Source organism: Rhamphochromis longiceps, linkage group LG7, assembly GCF_057381845.1.
Source record: "Rhamphochromis longiceps isolate RC_006_pf linkage group LG7, R_longiceps_female_GT1.1, whole genome shotgun sequence".
Classification (NCBI taxonomy): Eukaryota; Metazoa; Chordata; class Actinopteri; order Cichliformes; family Cichlidae; genus Rhamphochromis; species Rhamphochromis longiceps.
Window position 1 is genome coordinate 19,608,607 of NC_140563.1, and position 13,727 is coordinate 19,622,333.

At 40.8% G+C, this 13,727-nt stretch overlaps 1 protein-coding gene across 2 annotated transcripts in view; it reads right to left on the reverse strand.

Annotated features, from left to right (window-relative positions):
- fbln1 (fibulin 1) overlaps positions 1–13,727 on the reverse strand; it is a 32,906-nt gene that overhangs the window by 15,272 nt on the left and 3,907 nt on the right. The window contains exons 2-15 of one of the 2 annotated variants that reach the window (XM_085412737.1): positions 13,273–13,381; positions 11,522–11,651; positions 8,200–8,341; positions 7,684–7,743; positions 7,507–7,593; positions 7,195–7,332; positions 6,958–7,095; positions 5,907–6,050; positions 5,683–5,808; positions 5,379–5,504; positions 4,606–4,725; positions 3,997–4,128; positions 3,757–3,880; positions 1,576–2,976 (exon numbers count right to left, since the gene is read on the reverse strand). In XM_085412737.1, the coding sequence (XP_085268863.1) occupies positions 2,595–2,976; positions 3,757–3,880; positions 3,997–4,128; positions 4,606–4,725; positions 5,379–5,504; positions 5,683–5,808; positions 5,907–6,050; positions 6,958–7,095; positions 7,195–7,332; positions 7,507–7,593; positions 7,684–7,743; positions 8,200–8,341; positions 11,522–11,651; positions 13,273–13,381 (1,958 nt within the window). In that variant the 3' untranslated portion in view covers positions 1,576–2,594. Of the gene's footprint in view, positions 1–1,575; positions 2,977–3,756; positions 3,881–3,996; positions 4,129–4,605; positions 4,726–5,378; positions 5,505–5,682; positions 5,809–5,906; positions 6,051–6,957; positions 7,096–7,194; positions 7,333–7,506; positions 7,594–7,683; positions 7,744–8,199; positions 8,342–11,521; positions 11,652–13,272; positions 13,382–13,727 lie in introns of those variants that run through there. The other variant, XM_085412736.1, reaches the window with a different exon arrangement.

Here is a 13,727-nt window from a genome sequence, read left to right on the forward strand (position 1 = left end):
ACTTTTGGAACAAAATAAAAGCCTTGATTATGACATTCAAGATGTTAAACTCAAGCTGAGCCTTGCTTGAGTTTAACAAAGGAGGCAAGTCAGTACACGGTTACACTGGGTTATGAAAACATCCATGTTGTCATGTATAAGTCCAGTTAATGTGCATGGCAGCCATATAGCCACACTGTGAGTCATGCCCGTGGATCTCTGGCGCTCCTCGGGGGACCTATCTGCTGCAGCTCAAAGCTCAAGCCCAAGCTTGGGTTGCAGGGCTCCTTTCATGGAGAGCGAGGAGAGAAGCCCCTGACAAAAAGTCAAGCCACCACTGGGTAGGGGCTTGTAATTAGCAATTAGCGGCGGGTCCAGGTTTTGCTCTGCTCTGGGCCAAACCCACAAAATGTTCTCCTAGTTTATAATACCACGGCCTGAGCTGCAGAAAGACCCAAGTGGGGCTCTAGAGGATGAGGTGAAAGCTGTTGGGGTAGAGAGTAAATTTATGAGAAGACAATGACCTAGAGTGAACTGCCCCCCCCCCCAACCCTAACCCTTTTACACTCAGATGGGCTCTTCAAAGCAGAGGCATCAGCTCAATGTAATTACAGTTCAGTGTAAAAACAAAAAAAACTTCTACGTCTTCATTTGTGAATATGTGTGCATTTATTTCATGCACACACACTTGGACACACATGAACATATGCGCGCCTTCTCCATGTCCCCATGCCTCACGTGGCCCAGCCCAGGAGAAAAAAACCCCAATATTCTCAGACCAGAAAGAAAAACAGACTTTTTTGGATGAAAGTCTTCTGGTCAAGTGTAGGGCCTTTTATTTTTTTGGTAATTATTATTTATAGTCAGCACATTGATAACGCCCCAACACAAACACTGCAGGGCATCATTCATTTTGTGCGCGGTGATGTTGCTGTACCGCAAATTGTTCAGACCACCGGCCAGAGCCCAGAGCCCCATAACTCAATGTCAAAAGGGGAGGAAAAAACTCCTGTACGCCACTAGACTCTTATTTTAAGGCTATCCCCAACAGGGACCAAGTGCATCCTTACTAGCCCAAACGTTCGGGACAGGAGGAACCTGAGAAATCTGCATTTACAGTTATTAAAAGCCACAGCCGCTCAGGCAGCACCCTCACAGCATGTCAAGCTATTTATAATCTCCGCTGGTGCACATTTCCCCTCTCCTTTCCCACTGCATCTCTTCTCATGTCACTTACTCAGCCTTCATTTGGAATTGTCTGTCTGTGTTGGGGTTTGCACCCGCAGTATGCAGTGGAAATCTGTGCAACGGGAGCTAAAGAGATGTGCACGAAAAAAATCACTGGTAATGGTAAGTGACATTTGGGAAGCAGGAGTAACAATGCAAAGTCTGGTGTCAGTCTGGCTTACTGGAATTTGAAAGAGTAGAGTCACTCTAAGTACTTTATATATTACGTGTAGTTAGTGACTGAAGGTTTTGCTGTTTGCGATTTTTAACAGGTTTTTTTAAGCCAATGTTAAAGACAAAAATACAGCCTGGTTTGCACATATGTTTGCAGATATAATGCAGGAAACCCTTTAAAAAAAAAACAAGAAAATTAACTTTAATGGCATCTAATAACATTAATAAATGCTGTTTAGCACTAAAATGTTTAAAATACTAAAACACTTTCTTGTAATTGAAGAACTTTTTTTTAATGACAAAACAGAATATACGCAATGTTCTGAAACTACTGGAATAATAGTAATATGAAACTTTGTGAGGGGAAATCTTCATGCCTCCATCTGTGACTTAGCCTCACATTCCAACTGCTCCCTTTGCTGTATTTGATTAAACCCCACAAAGCACCATTATCAAACACTGGTTTTAACTTGAACATGTGTTATTTCTATTGCAGTTTTAATAGAAAACTGTTCATCCAGCACATAAACCATAAAATACTGCAAAATGTCAGACTTTATCATGCAACCATCATCAAATTACACTCAGTTGTCGGCAGACTTGGGTTGTTACCATTTTGAGAGTTACACTGACCTAGAACGCCACCTACAGTGGCTTCTTTGACAATGCCTCACCTAAAAAGATGCATTCTGTTGGTCCTAATATAAACTCCTGAATAATAATCCATGTTTTTTTGTTTAAAACAAAAGCTTTATTGTGTGTAATGCTATACAACTACAAATTGTGATTGTTTTTCCTTCTGATTAATGTATTTTACAGTGTCATTAAAAAAATAATGTGCCATGTTTAATGTGCATTTATTAGGAGACAGAGTAGTATTTGAGTTCATTCATTTAAAAAACTGTAGTAGAAAAAAGCCTCAATAGCAGACAAGATAAAGGGGACAGCGGTACCATAGTTTTGGACCAGCAGTAGCCCTGAAAGGCCTGCACTTGCCAGAAACTCATGAAAATTTGAATTATATTTTTACCTGTACATGCTCTAACTATACTTAACTTGTGTAATCATTAATATATAGCAGGCTATATTGCATCACCATCCTTTACTCTTGCATGCATTTTGCAATTTTTCTGATTTCTTAGTGAGATTAAGTTAATATGCCACATCCATTTTAAGGGGGTAAAAACTTGTGCAAACCTATGAATCCCTTTTGTTTATTCTAGTAGGGGATTATAAGGTACTCTGGGCTCCTCCTGGGTAACAAACACCAGCACTTTAGCCAGGTATGTAGTGATTGTGCCATAGCGGCGCAGCCTCAGTTCCAGAGACAGCTCAAAGTCCTCTGGCTTGTTGATGAGCTTTGCCACTGACATCACACCACCAGTGGGCATCTGCTCAGTTCTGAAGAAGCCGCCCTCGTTGCCAGCTGTGATAGCAATGTGGATGTCATCGCCAGGCACGGTGTGGGAGGGGCCCATGCGGAAGATGGTGGTGAAGATGGGGATGTTGGTGGGGAAGGTGAGGTAGTAGTAGGTTATTCTCAGGGGCATGGTCAGGCACTGGACAGACTCATTGCAAAGCAAGCGTTCGCATCGACTGCAAAAGAAAAAAAAGAGATCGGAGGCAGGACGGGACAAGACGGAACAAAACGGGCAAAAAGAGAGAAAGAGAAAGGGAGATCAGGTGAAAATTTCATTTGCCGTGCATGGCATGCAGAGAAAGGAATTATCACTTTCAGTTATAGTGCCCTCTTTAGGATCATGCAAAACGTTCTGTCACTGGGTGCCTCCAAACAAGGGTGTGGGTGTACACACTGTCATCGTCATGTGCGCCAAAATTAAACTGAAAAACACCCATGTGCATGTCATCACTCGGAAACAGCAAAACATGCTACAGCCAGATTCATACTGAAATCATTCCAGCATTGAGCATACTGGACATGCAGGGGCTCTGATCCATATACAAACCAGGAGTGCTTTAAAAAGCCTGATATGTAAACTTAAAGCTCTTTAGATGGTGACTGTTTCAAATTTAACTATATGGAGCACAGACCGTGTTCTTTGAGTGTTGCATGAAACTATGTAACAAAACAGAAAATGTCCTGGCAATTGGTTATTTTATGCCTTTTTTTTTTTTTTTTAAATGGTGATGGTCCATAAATAGTAATTGATAAATGCTAAAATTAAATATGTGGTTAAAAAAATACACGAAAAAAATGTGAAATTTACTATATTTTTACGAATTTGTTTTAATGTGTAATAGGGGTAAACTCATTCAATTTAATTCTGTCGTAACACAGACAACACAATCATAGTTATGCCTGTTCATAAACATGTCCCTGCTCAGCAAAGAATCTGCACCAGTTCAAATACTCACGTCTCTCCGACCCGTCTGTAATTGTTCGGACACTCGAAAGACAGGCATCTGAATCCTCCCTGTACATTGAAGCAGCTTTGATTCTCTGTGCACGTATGGCTTCCTGTCACACATTCATCAATATCTGAAAGACAAAAAAGGGTCTTAAAAGTCACTAACATGATTTTTTTCCCAAAGCTGGGGAAAAAGGGCCTCCAACAAACGCCACATGACTGCAACATGACATTACAGAGAGCTCACCCTGGCAGCTGCGCCCGTTTACCGCCAAGGTGTAGCCATTGACGGGGCAGGAACAGTGGAAACTGCCAGGCGTGTTGTGACAGCGGTAGGAGCAAATGTGACCTCCGGTGGGCAGGGCACATTCATCTATATCTGGAAACGTCAAAGAAAAAGGTGAATTTGTAACACATTCATTTTATTTATATACACATAATAAGGATGGCCAACCACCATTAATGTCTGATCCATATGTGCCACACATTAGCGTTCTCACATACGTCTCTGTCAGGTCATGTCTAGAAAAATTCAAGGCTGATCTGCATGTTTGAATGTTCCTATTTGTGGAAATTCGGCTAATACCCCCAACTCGTCACAGCAGATGGCCGCCCTGGGTTCTGGCAGATGTTTCTTCCTGTTAAAAGGGAGTTTTTCCTTCTCACCATCGCCAAGTGCTTGCTAATAGGAGGTCATCTGATTATAAGGCTTTTTTCTGTTTTTTTCTGCTATCCTTCTTTTATTGTAGGGTCTTTACCTTACAATGTGCCTCGAGGTTGTGATTTGGTGCTATACAATAAAATGTCAACTGAATTAAACTGAGTATCAGTTGCAGTTCACATGCTTCAACTTTACCTTCACAAGTAGTGCCATCTAGGTCACTGAGCTGGTAGCCACGGCGGCAGTAACACTGGTAGGAACCGTACACATTGGCGCACTCTTGACTACATGGGGTGCTCTCACACTCGTTCGAATCTGCACAGAGAAAGTATCAAAGTTAGCATCAAAATGTATGCGTGCATGTGTCTGTAATGCAATATTTACCTATTTATGGATAAAGAACAAGTAACTATGAAAGCTACCTAAAAAATATGACTCCTAGATTGATGACTGGTAAAATGCTACGTAGGCTGAAGATATACAGCAACATATTTCTTAAGTTAGACTTGAAAGTGTACCCCAGTGTACACAGGGGTATCTAGGTGTATCGGTTATCTCTTTGTTGGTCTTGTTCCAGCATTACCATAATAATGTTGGTCCAGGATCAACATTGCAACTGAATGCTTCCCTGATCCTGGACCAGTATTATTATGATACAGGAAAAACATTAACACTGGGATGTCAGATCATGCAGGATTTCTATTGTGTAAGTCAGAGGGGAGACATGTTATTGACTGTCCCTTATACTATATGGCACCTTTCTTCTTTAAAAAAAAAAAAGAATCTGACATTCAGACCAACACTCCGTTAGATGCATCGGGGGCAAAAACGCATTTAGGAATGCATGGGGAGCAGGAGATTGATCCACAAAGATTCTGATTACCAGATCCACATCCGCCCACATAAACTCTGTCTAGTCAACAGTATCTAGGCTCTATAAAGTCTCCCAAATTACTTGATTGTCTTACCATCACAATTTCTGCCGTCAGCAGCTAACGCGAAGCCTGTAGTGCAGCTACATTTGTAGGATCCCAAAGTGTTCTCACACTTATGAGCACACAGACGACCAGGGTAATGCCTGCATTCATTGACATCTAAGACAAAAAGTCCAAAACTGACAAAGTAAGAAGCTGAAATTGTGACTTCAATGCTTATTTTAACTAGAAGTAGTACACACACATACATGCTGTGGGCATTTACATGCTCAGGATACACTTGGATTTAGCTACCAACGTAAGAACGCAAAGCAAAAGAAAAAGAAAAACAGTTTACCTTCACAAAGCCGAGTGATGCTATTGAACATGTAGCCAGCTTCACACTCACATCGGTAAGACCCCAACATGTTGAGGCACGCATGACCTCCACAGACGTTTTCAGTAGTCTTACACTCATCGATATCTGTAAGCAGGGGTGCAAGCGACAGAGAACACCATGATATCCACCGCAGGTAGGCTAGTAAGACACTTTGCATGTAGGTATGATGAGCTCTTCCGTACCAACGCAGCGTGTGCCCTCTTCATTGAGGTGGTATCCTCGACCGCAGTTAACCGAGTTCCTCTGGCAAGTGTACGAGCCCACTGTGTTGACACAGATCTGCCCCCTGTTGCATGGACCTGTCTGGCTAACACATTCATTTATATCTGAAAACAGGAGCACAGATGACACAGATGTTACTCTAAATTTTAAAAATGCCCTGATGTTCCACAGTTTCTGTTATATTTTTTTCTTATCATGTCTTATATTGTTACATGATCAATTCCTTCTTTTTGTGACCCATATATAGAATAGAATAGAATAGAATAGAATTCAACTTTATTGTCATTGCACATGCACAGGTACAGGGCAACGAAATGCAGTTTGCATCCATCCAGAAGTGCTTTAGTGATATAGATATATTACAATATATATTAGCAATAGTATAGATATGTAAGTCGTATCTGTCTTAGTTTCCTTGACTTGTCTTCTTTTTCAGTTCCTATTTTAATTGGATCATTTCTATTCCTTGTGTGTGTCATTCCTTTCAGCTGTTTGTCTTCTCGTGTAATGAGGCCCTGATTGCCTTGATTTAACCTGGTCTTGTTTCCTAATTAGTCCTCTGTCTATAATTTGGCTCCTCTCAATCAATGTAATGATGGCAGTGATTAACCTTACACCAGGTAATTTATTGCATGATGAGCTAAAAACATTTTTTTTTTATTTAAGTCAATAAAATAAATAATTGATAAATCAAATTTGACCACAATGATGAGGACAGGTTTGAGTTTAATAGCGAGCCCCAAAAAGACCTAAGTCTAACTACATAGCTGGAAATTTAACTGACTTAAGGCTTCAAGAACAGAAGTCTTAATGATGTTAATTTATTAAAGAGCATATGCCAGTCATCATATTGTTAAATATTTTGAAATTTACATTAATATGAGGACATTTTGAGGGAAGCAATTTAAGAATCTCAATATCCTTACAAGTGCTCAAGTAAAGATCATAAATGGCAGCGGAGCTCTGTATGGGATGCTTGGCCACAATAAATCTTTTGGTGCTAATGCTTACCAATACAGTTTCCAAGAGCATCCTGGATAAAGCCAGATCCACACTGAACTTTGGGCAGACAACGGAACGACCCCTGGGTGTTTTGGCATTGAAACTGCGGTCCACAGTTATGGATACCGGTCTCACACTCATCAATATCTGGATGAAGACATCACAGAAGAATTGCCTGTCAACACGCTATGAATAGCAGCCAAAAAAAATACAGCAGATCAATGTCTCCCTACAAACAGCAGAGACCTTTGCAGTTGTTGCTGTCAGTGAGCTCATATCCTGTTCCACAGCTGACTTCTCTCTGGCAACGGAACGAGCCCTCTGTGTTGATGCAACGCTCTCCTCCCCGACAGTTGCTGGCTCCCACCAAACACTCGTTAATGTCTGCGAAAAAACAGGACAGACAGTAAAGGAATACATCACATGTCTCCTGCTGAGGCTCTGTTGTGTTAGTCTTTTCTAGTAGAAAAGTATTTTCTTTATCACCAAAAACAGTCCTGATATTAAAATATAAGACTGAAATCATTACATATATATAACAATACAAAAGGAGCTTACCCTCACAGCTCCTTCCATCTGGTTTGAGTTTATAGCCTTTGAAACAGGCACAAGTGTCATTCCCCACACAGCGATGAGCACACTTCCCTGAGAGGCACCACAGAAACATTAATATCTGATCCGCGCTTTTTAACGCAAGTGCAGAAATCACAATTGTTAGCTTTTATTGTGCTTTACCATTGCACTGATTATTTAATGCTGAATCTCCATTTTCAGTTGTCTCGTCCTTGTTAGGCACTGCAAGAGAGAGAAAAAAGCATGCTTATTCATGCTTTCATACCTTATGCATGAAATCATTTGGCACAACATTGTGTTACTAGTGAACTTCTGACTTTGATGGTCATTAAATTCTTATTTTATCCAGTCCAAAAGCTCATAATCAGCATGCTGAATCTTACCCATTTCCACATTAATGCTCAGTAGCTGAACCTGAGCTGCTTTATATCATGAGCTAAGAAAATGAGCATGCGATGACCATAAGCGTCCACTAGGGGGCGGTGTAGTCTTATGTTTGACACCAGTAGTCCTCCTATTTCTACTTCTAATTATTTTGTTGACTTGCATAGGTTTTCACTTACTTTAATCCACTTTTTTATGCCCACTCTACTTTAAATTACATATTTTGTTTGTTTTATTTAAAAAAAAAAAACAATAAAAGAAACTGCCTCCTGCAGGATCACATTTTTTACCCACGTTCTCTCTGATGCGCTGTGGCTCCTTCCACACAGCAGGCCCGGGACACCAGATTGCACTGATGGCCAACAGATAGGTTGTGGTCACAGGGTAGGCCAAGCTCATGGGCTGTTTTACCCAGAGTACAACAGTCACAGCACATCTATCGAAAACAGCATACAACAAAGTATTAGAGAACTTAGAAGGATAGACATGAAAAATGTGCAAGTAATTGAAAGAAAACAAAATACAGATCTTTTCAGGATATTGTGTACCAGCAGAGGTAAAACAAAAACAAAGAATAGCTGACAGAGGGTTGGTATGCTGGTTGGTTAAAGAAGTGAGACAGCCTTTTAAAGTGACAGCTGAGAATAAGTTGCTTTAGACAGACAGCCAAGCTCTCAATCAACCAGACAGACAGAAAAAGAGCTTTTTTGAGACGATACGCCAACTGGCAGGCTTCAGACGGGACCAGAAAGGCAGTCAGTCAGTTAGAAAAAGAGAACACAGAGGGAGACAGTGATGAGATGACATCAACCCCCCTCTCCTTAATGCATGCTCAGTCAATCATTATGACAGCCCGGTAATGTCAGTTATGGACAAGAAAGGTGGGGAGTGTGACAGATGGGCATGTTTTGGCAATTTGGTTATGCAGCTGGAATCTGACTGTGTGTGCGGTGGTGCACACGTGCAGCGTTTGTAGCGACTGCAAGACTGAACACATGCTAAGGAGAGCAACTGTAAGAGTTGTGTACCAGTAGTGGCTGACTGCTACTCTCTGTGTTTGTTTGTGTGTGCTTGTTTATGTGTGGGTATATGCCTGTGTGGCCTTGACTGCTAGAAAACGTTTTGTTCTTAGGACTCTTTTAGTGTAAACCACTCACAACAAGCACACAAACACACTCCTGAACAGTTCGCACACACAACTGCTTTATATCTTGTTATTGTGCAGCTTTTTCTTGCTTCTCCCATGCTTGCTTAGAGTAAGTGGCCTTTTTATTAGTTTCATATATGAAACATCAATACAGCATTCTGCTATCATCACTGCAAATCTTACAAAACACAATAATGCAGTTTCTAAATTGAAAACATAAACCTTATCCAGACAGCACATTGAAGCAAATCCCCTTTTCTTCTCTCTGACTGCTTAGAGAAAGTACAACATTATTTTCACAGATATTGTCATTATTTATCATTTAAACGTACATTTTGTTCTGTCCATCTCGCATCGTCGTGCTTTTTCCTTGAGAACACACAGATTATTTGAAGAAGTTCGGAGTTATTGAATAAGCCACCCACAGTCCTGATTTCTTTCTTGTCAATCTGACGTCCTCCATATCAAGTAAATGATTTTTGTGGAGTGTTTGTGGAGTTTTGCACATTTGAGACATATTTTCACACTATGTAAGCACCTAGAGATTTTAAGCATATTTGAAAATGTGCATATTTTTCTCAAGCTTCTCGTGTTCCTTCTTCCTGATGTTGGGAAGGTCCACAGCTGTCTTTCTCTTCGTGTCCACGGCTACTATGTCCGGTTGGTTAGTCATCACCAGTTTGTCAATGCATTTCTCAATCATCCTTGGGGACGTGACCTATTTTGACCTCGGGACTTCCAGGCCATAATCGGCAGAGATATTCCTGTATACTATGCCAGCCACTTGGTTCATTTGTGCTGCCAGATGCTCATAGAGTTACAGTCACTTTCTTTAGCCCGTAAGTGTGACTCATGTCAGGGCCAGGTACTGTCTAACACTTCATGCTTGAGACTCTTTCTTGGATGTCTGCCGCTGTGATGGTTACTGGATCCTGTTCAGGGAAGTTGCTGTGGTCTTCTCTTAGCTCCACTAGCCACTGAGCATTGTTGTTATGTGTTGCAACCCCGTGGTGGTGTTATTCTCATATTGTTTTCGCGCTACTAAAGATGCTCCAGATTTTAAGCATTTTAATTTCGCAAAAAGGGTGTGACAGGAGAAACTTTGTAAAACAACTTGAAAGCACTGTAGAGAAAATTATTTTTGTAAGTGCATCATCATAGCATGCTGGCAGCCATGCCAGCAGCAGCAGCAGAGAGAGGAACACAGAGCAGCTGATGTTTGCCAGCATAGAAGAGGTTCTGGTAAATATGTAAAGTAATCAGCTTTGGTTATGTGTTAAGGTTGGCTCATTTTCCCTCATCAGAGCTACGCTGCTAATTTTATTTTAAAGCATATTTGTAGCATGCGGTGGCTGTGTGGGGCTACAACACCTTTAAAAGCTTCTATGCAGTATATAGTAGATCACAACTAAACTGTTAAAGGATAGAAATTCTAGACCAATTTCTTTATTAAGTAATTTATCAAAATACTTCTGAAAGACATAAAACCAGTTAAAGGGAACTAATGAAGGTGAGAAAAAGAACACATTTAAATCTGTAATCAAAGATGGAAGCAGAACTTACACAAGCCTAGTTTTGTGTAAAAGTACAAATTTTCATGCTAGTTATAAAGCTCACTAATAATGAGGTTATATTGGATTGTAACCCCATTAAATGACTATTTATTTCAATTTAAAACAAATGGGAACATTTCTCTATAATGTTGATGTTTGGTGCAATAGCTATGCCTAATCATCTTCACTGTTTTGGTCCTTTTGTTTCTAAAGGTTGACTTTAGTGGTGGTTTTGATTTTCCTGAAGGAGACACCCTCATTACTCATCGAGTCACACCACTGACCAGCCAGTCGGTGGCATGCAGTCTGTTGATGACACATTTTTGGATTGCTCAGATCGCTTGGATCCCCAGAGGAATCGCTACTAAAAAAGTCCTGGTACCAGGTACTTCCATCTAATGGAAAACCCTGCAAACCGTGGCGTGCCAACCTGAGTAGCTACTAATGGAAAAGGGACTTAAAATTACAAGAAAGTCTGGCTTCTTGGAAGCAAAACATAAGGAAACCAAGGGTGATTCAAGATTTTTTGCCAAAAACACTGTATATACTGTGTATATAGTACATATAGAATGAAAATAAAGGCAAGAATTTGCCTGAGTTTGGTTAAGAAGCATTTCAAATCTGAAAGGTGCTTAGTGCTTGGATATGGGCTGGTGAAATATTCCACAGTCACAGTTTAATTTATAATCTAGCAACAAGTTTCATTCCTCCCTACAGTGACATGCCTCATCCTGCTGCACAACACACACACACTCCCACACACACCCACACACATAGAGATGTACAACACTGCTCTCATCAATCACTTGCCATAATCATCGTCCAACAAAGTGGTGAAAGAAGTTTTTTGGTGATTTACTTTTCTGTTTTGTCATTTCTATTAGCAAAACACTCATATACACTCATACAAACACACCTTTGTAGTCTTGGTGTCGCAGGTGTTGGTGAATAAAGAATCGCAGGCCCCCTGGTCTTTGGCAATGTTGATACCATTGGTGCACATTTTATCCTCGAGCACTGTTACACAGCACTGCTCCTGCACTATCCTGTCAGCAAGAAAAAACACAAAACACAGGTGGTGCATTTACTCTCCGCTCTATCAATAATTGGCTTACGGCAAAGAAAATCTGTCTTAGAAGTGCAGCTCATTAAAATTGGCCCGAGGCGAGCCTAAAGGGGATCTCATGTCACACTGAAAACTGACGAATGACTGGGCTGAGTATGTCTAGAATGAGCTCAACGATGGACATTGTGTTTGCAATGCTGACAGCTCTCTGAGGTCTGTTCAGATTGTTTAACACCCAAGAAGTTAAACCAAAGATTTTAGTCCCAAGCTGCACATTTGTCCAAAAATATCTCCATATTCTTTTGCAGAGCAAAATCACTAAAACAAACCTCATCCTACATACACACCCTATAAAAACAACAAACAAAAAAAGCAGAACAGCAGGGGCCCTAATCGGCTGACTAACATTTGCCAGTATCTGTAGTTTACTTGCAGCCACAATGACATCACCGGGACAGAATCAGTCTGCATTTCTTAAGAATTTGGTGACACAGTTAGGATTTGAGAAATAGCCATAACCATAAAATGAGTAACATCTTGATACAGGATGTATCGTAATTGACCTTCACCTCTGAGATCCCCTTAGGGATTAGCATAACACAAATTTTCTGCAAGAATCATTTAAAAAATGACAATAGCTGTTTAATTGGGAAAAGCAGTACTGGGAAGCAGCCAGCCCAATCTGACAAAAGAGTGTTATCATAAAAATATGTTTTACTTAATGTTTCTGTTCAGATCAGATTTCGTTGTATTGTCTAACTGTCTGCCCAATCAGTTAAGGGAGCGGAGGGGAGGTTGACTGTTCCTCCCTGGTCTGGATCTCTGTCTCCCTGCAGTTTTACAAGACAAAAAAACATAACAAACCAAGTTTTTTTTATCATCTCTTACCAGAAACCTCTTTCCACATAAACCACTCGAGATCCGAAAGTCACAACAAAGTACACACCTCCTCTGCAGAACCTTTTAAGGGCACAGTAGCGTGCTCCTGTTTTCCTTTTACCATTTTTCTCCTGTTTTTTTTTCTTTCTTCTTACGTTGGTGTCTGAAGTAATCTCACAGATTTCCTGTTATTCCCTCCCTCTATGTCGGATTTCACCTCTAAGGTATTTCCTGGGTTTTGAAACAGCCCCTCTTCTGACCCCCCTCACCTTTTTCCACCCCTAAATATTACCCTGCTACCCCCACAAATCCCTGCCCCTTTTCCTCTCCACTCCTCACACTATAATTTAGACAAATTTGGAATCACTTACAGTGGCTATGGCAAATGTGTTTGCCATCAGTTTGGCTTATAGGCCCTGAACCTGTGGTAGCACACCTTCTATGGTTACCAGCAGACGTGTTATTATCCCATCACTATTAGCGCTTCCTGCTCTCACGTGAAGTGAATAATGTGCCTAGAGATTTATGGGAGTAAGGTAAAGTGATCTCATATTAAGGGCATTTAGACATTTCCTTAATATCCAGCACATGCCAAATCACTTGGGCCCAGTACCATGGATAGAAAATATGATTTTAAGAAATGCAGCATTTAACAGCTTGGAAGTCTATAAACTACCACACTTAAACATAACAGAGGAAGGTAGCAGTCAGCAGCGGCTTACCTGCATGTGGTTGACTCAGAGATAAGGGGCAGGGATGCACAGTCTTCATGATCGGTGCCATGCTTTTGCCCATTTTTACAGCAGTCCTCCATTGAGATTTGTTCTGCTCCTATTAAAAACAACATTGTTTTTACCTTTGCATGTACAGGTGAATCACAACAGGCCCCACATTATAGTGCTGGCCACCTGCCTGCCTACACACACACACACACACACACACACACACACACACACACACACACACACACACACACACACACACACACACACACACACACACATCAAGTGCCTAAACACACTGTGCCTCAAATATATATCAGATGGCAAACTTCTGAGCATCATTTGAGGGGAATGAGCAACATTTATCCGATGAGCATTTGTCTTTCAGCAAGACCAAACAGTTTTTATTAATTGAGCAATGATGATCTGTTTTTTTGTCTCTCTTTCCTAAACAA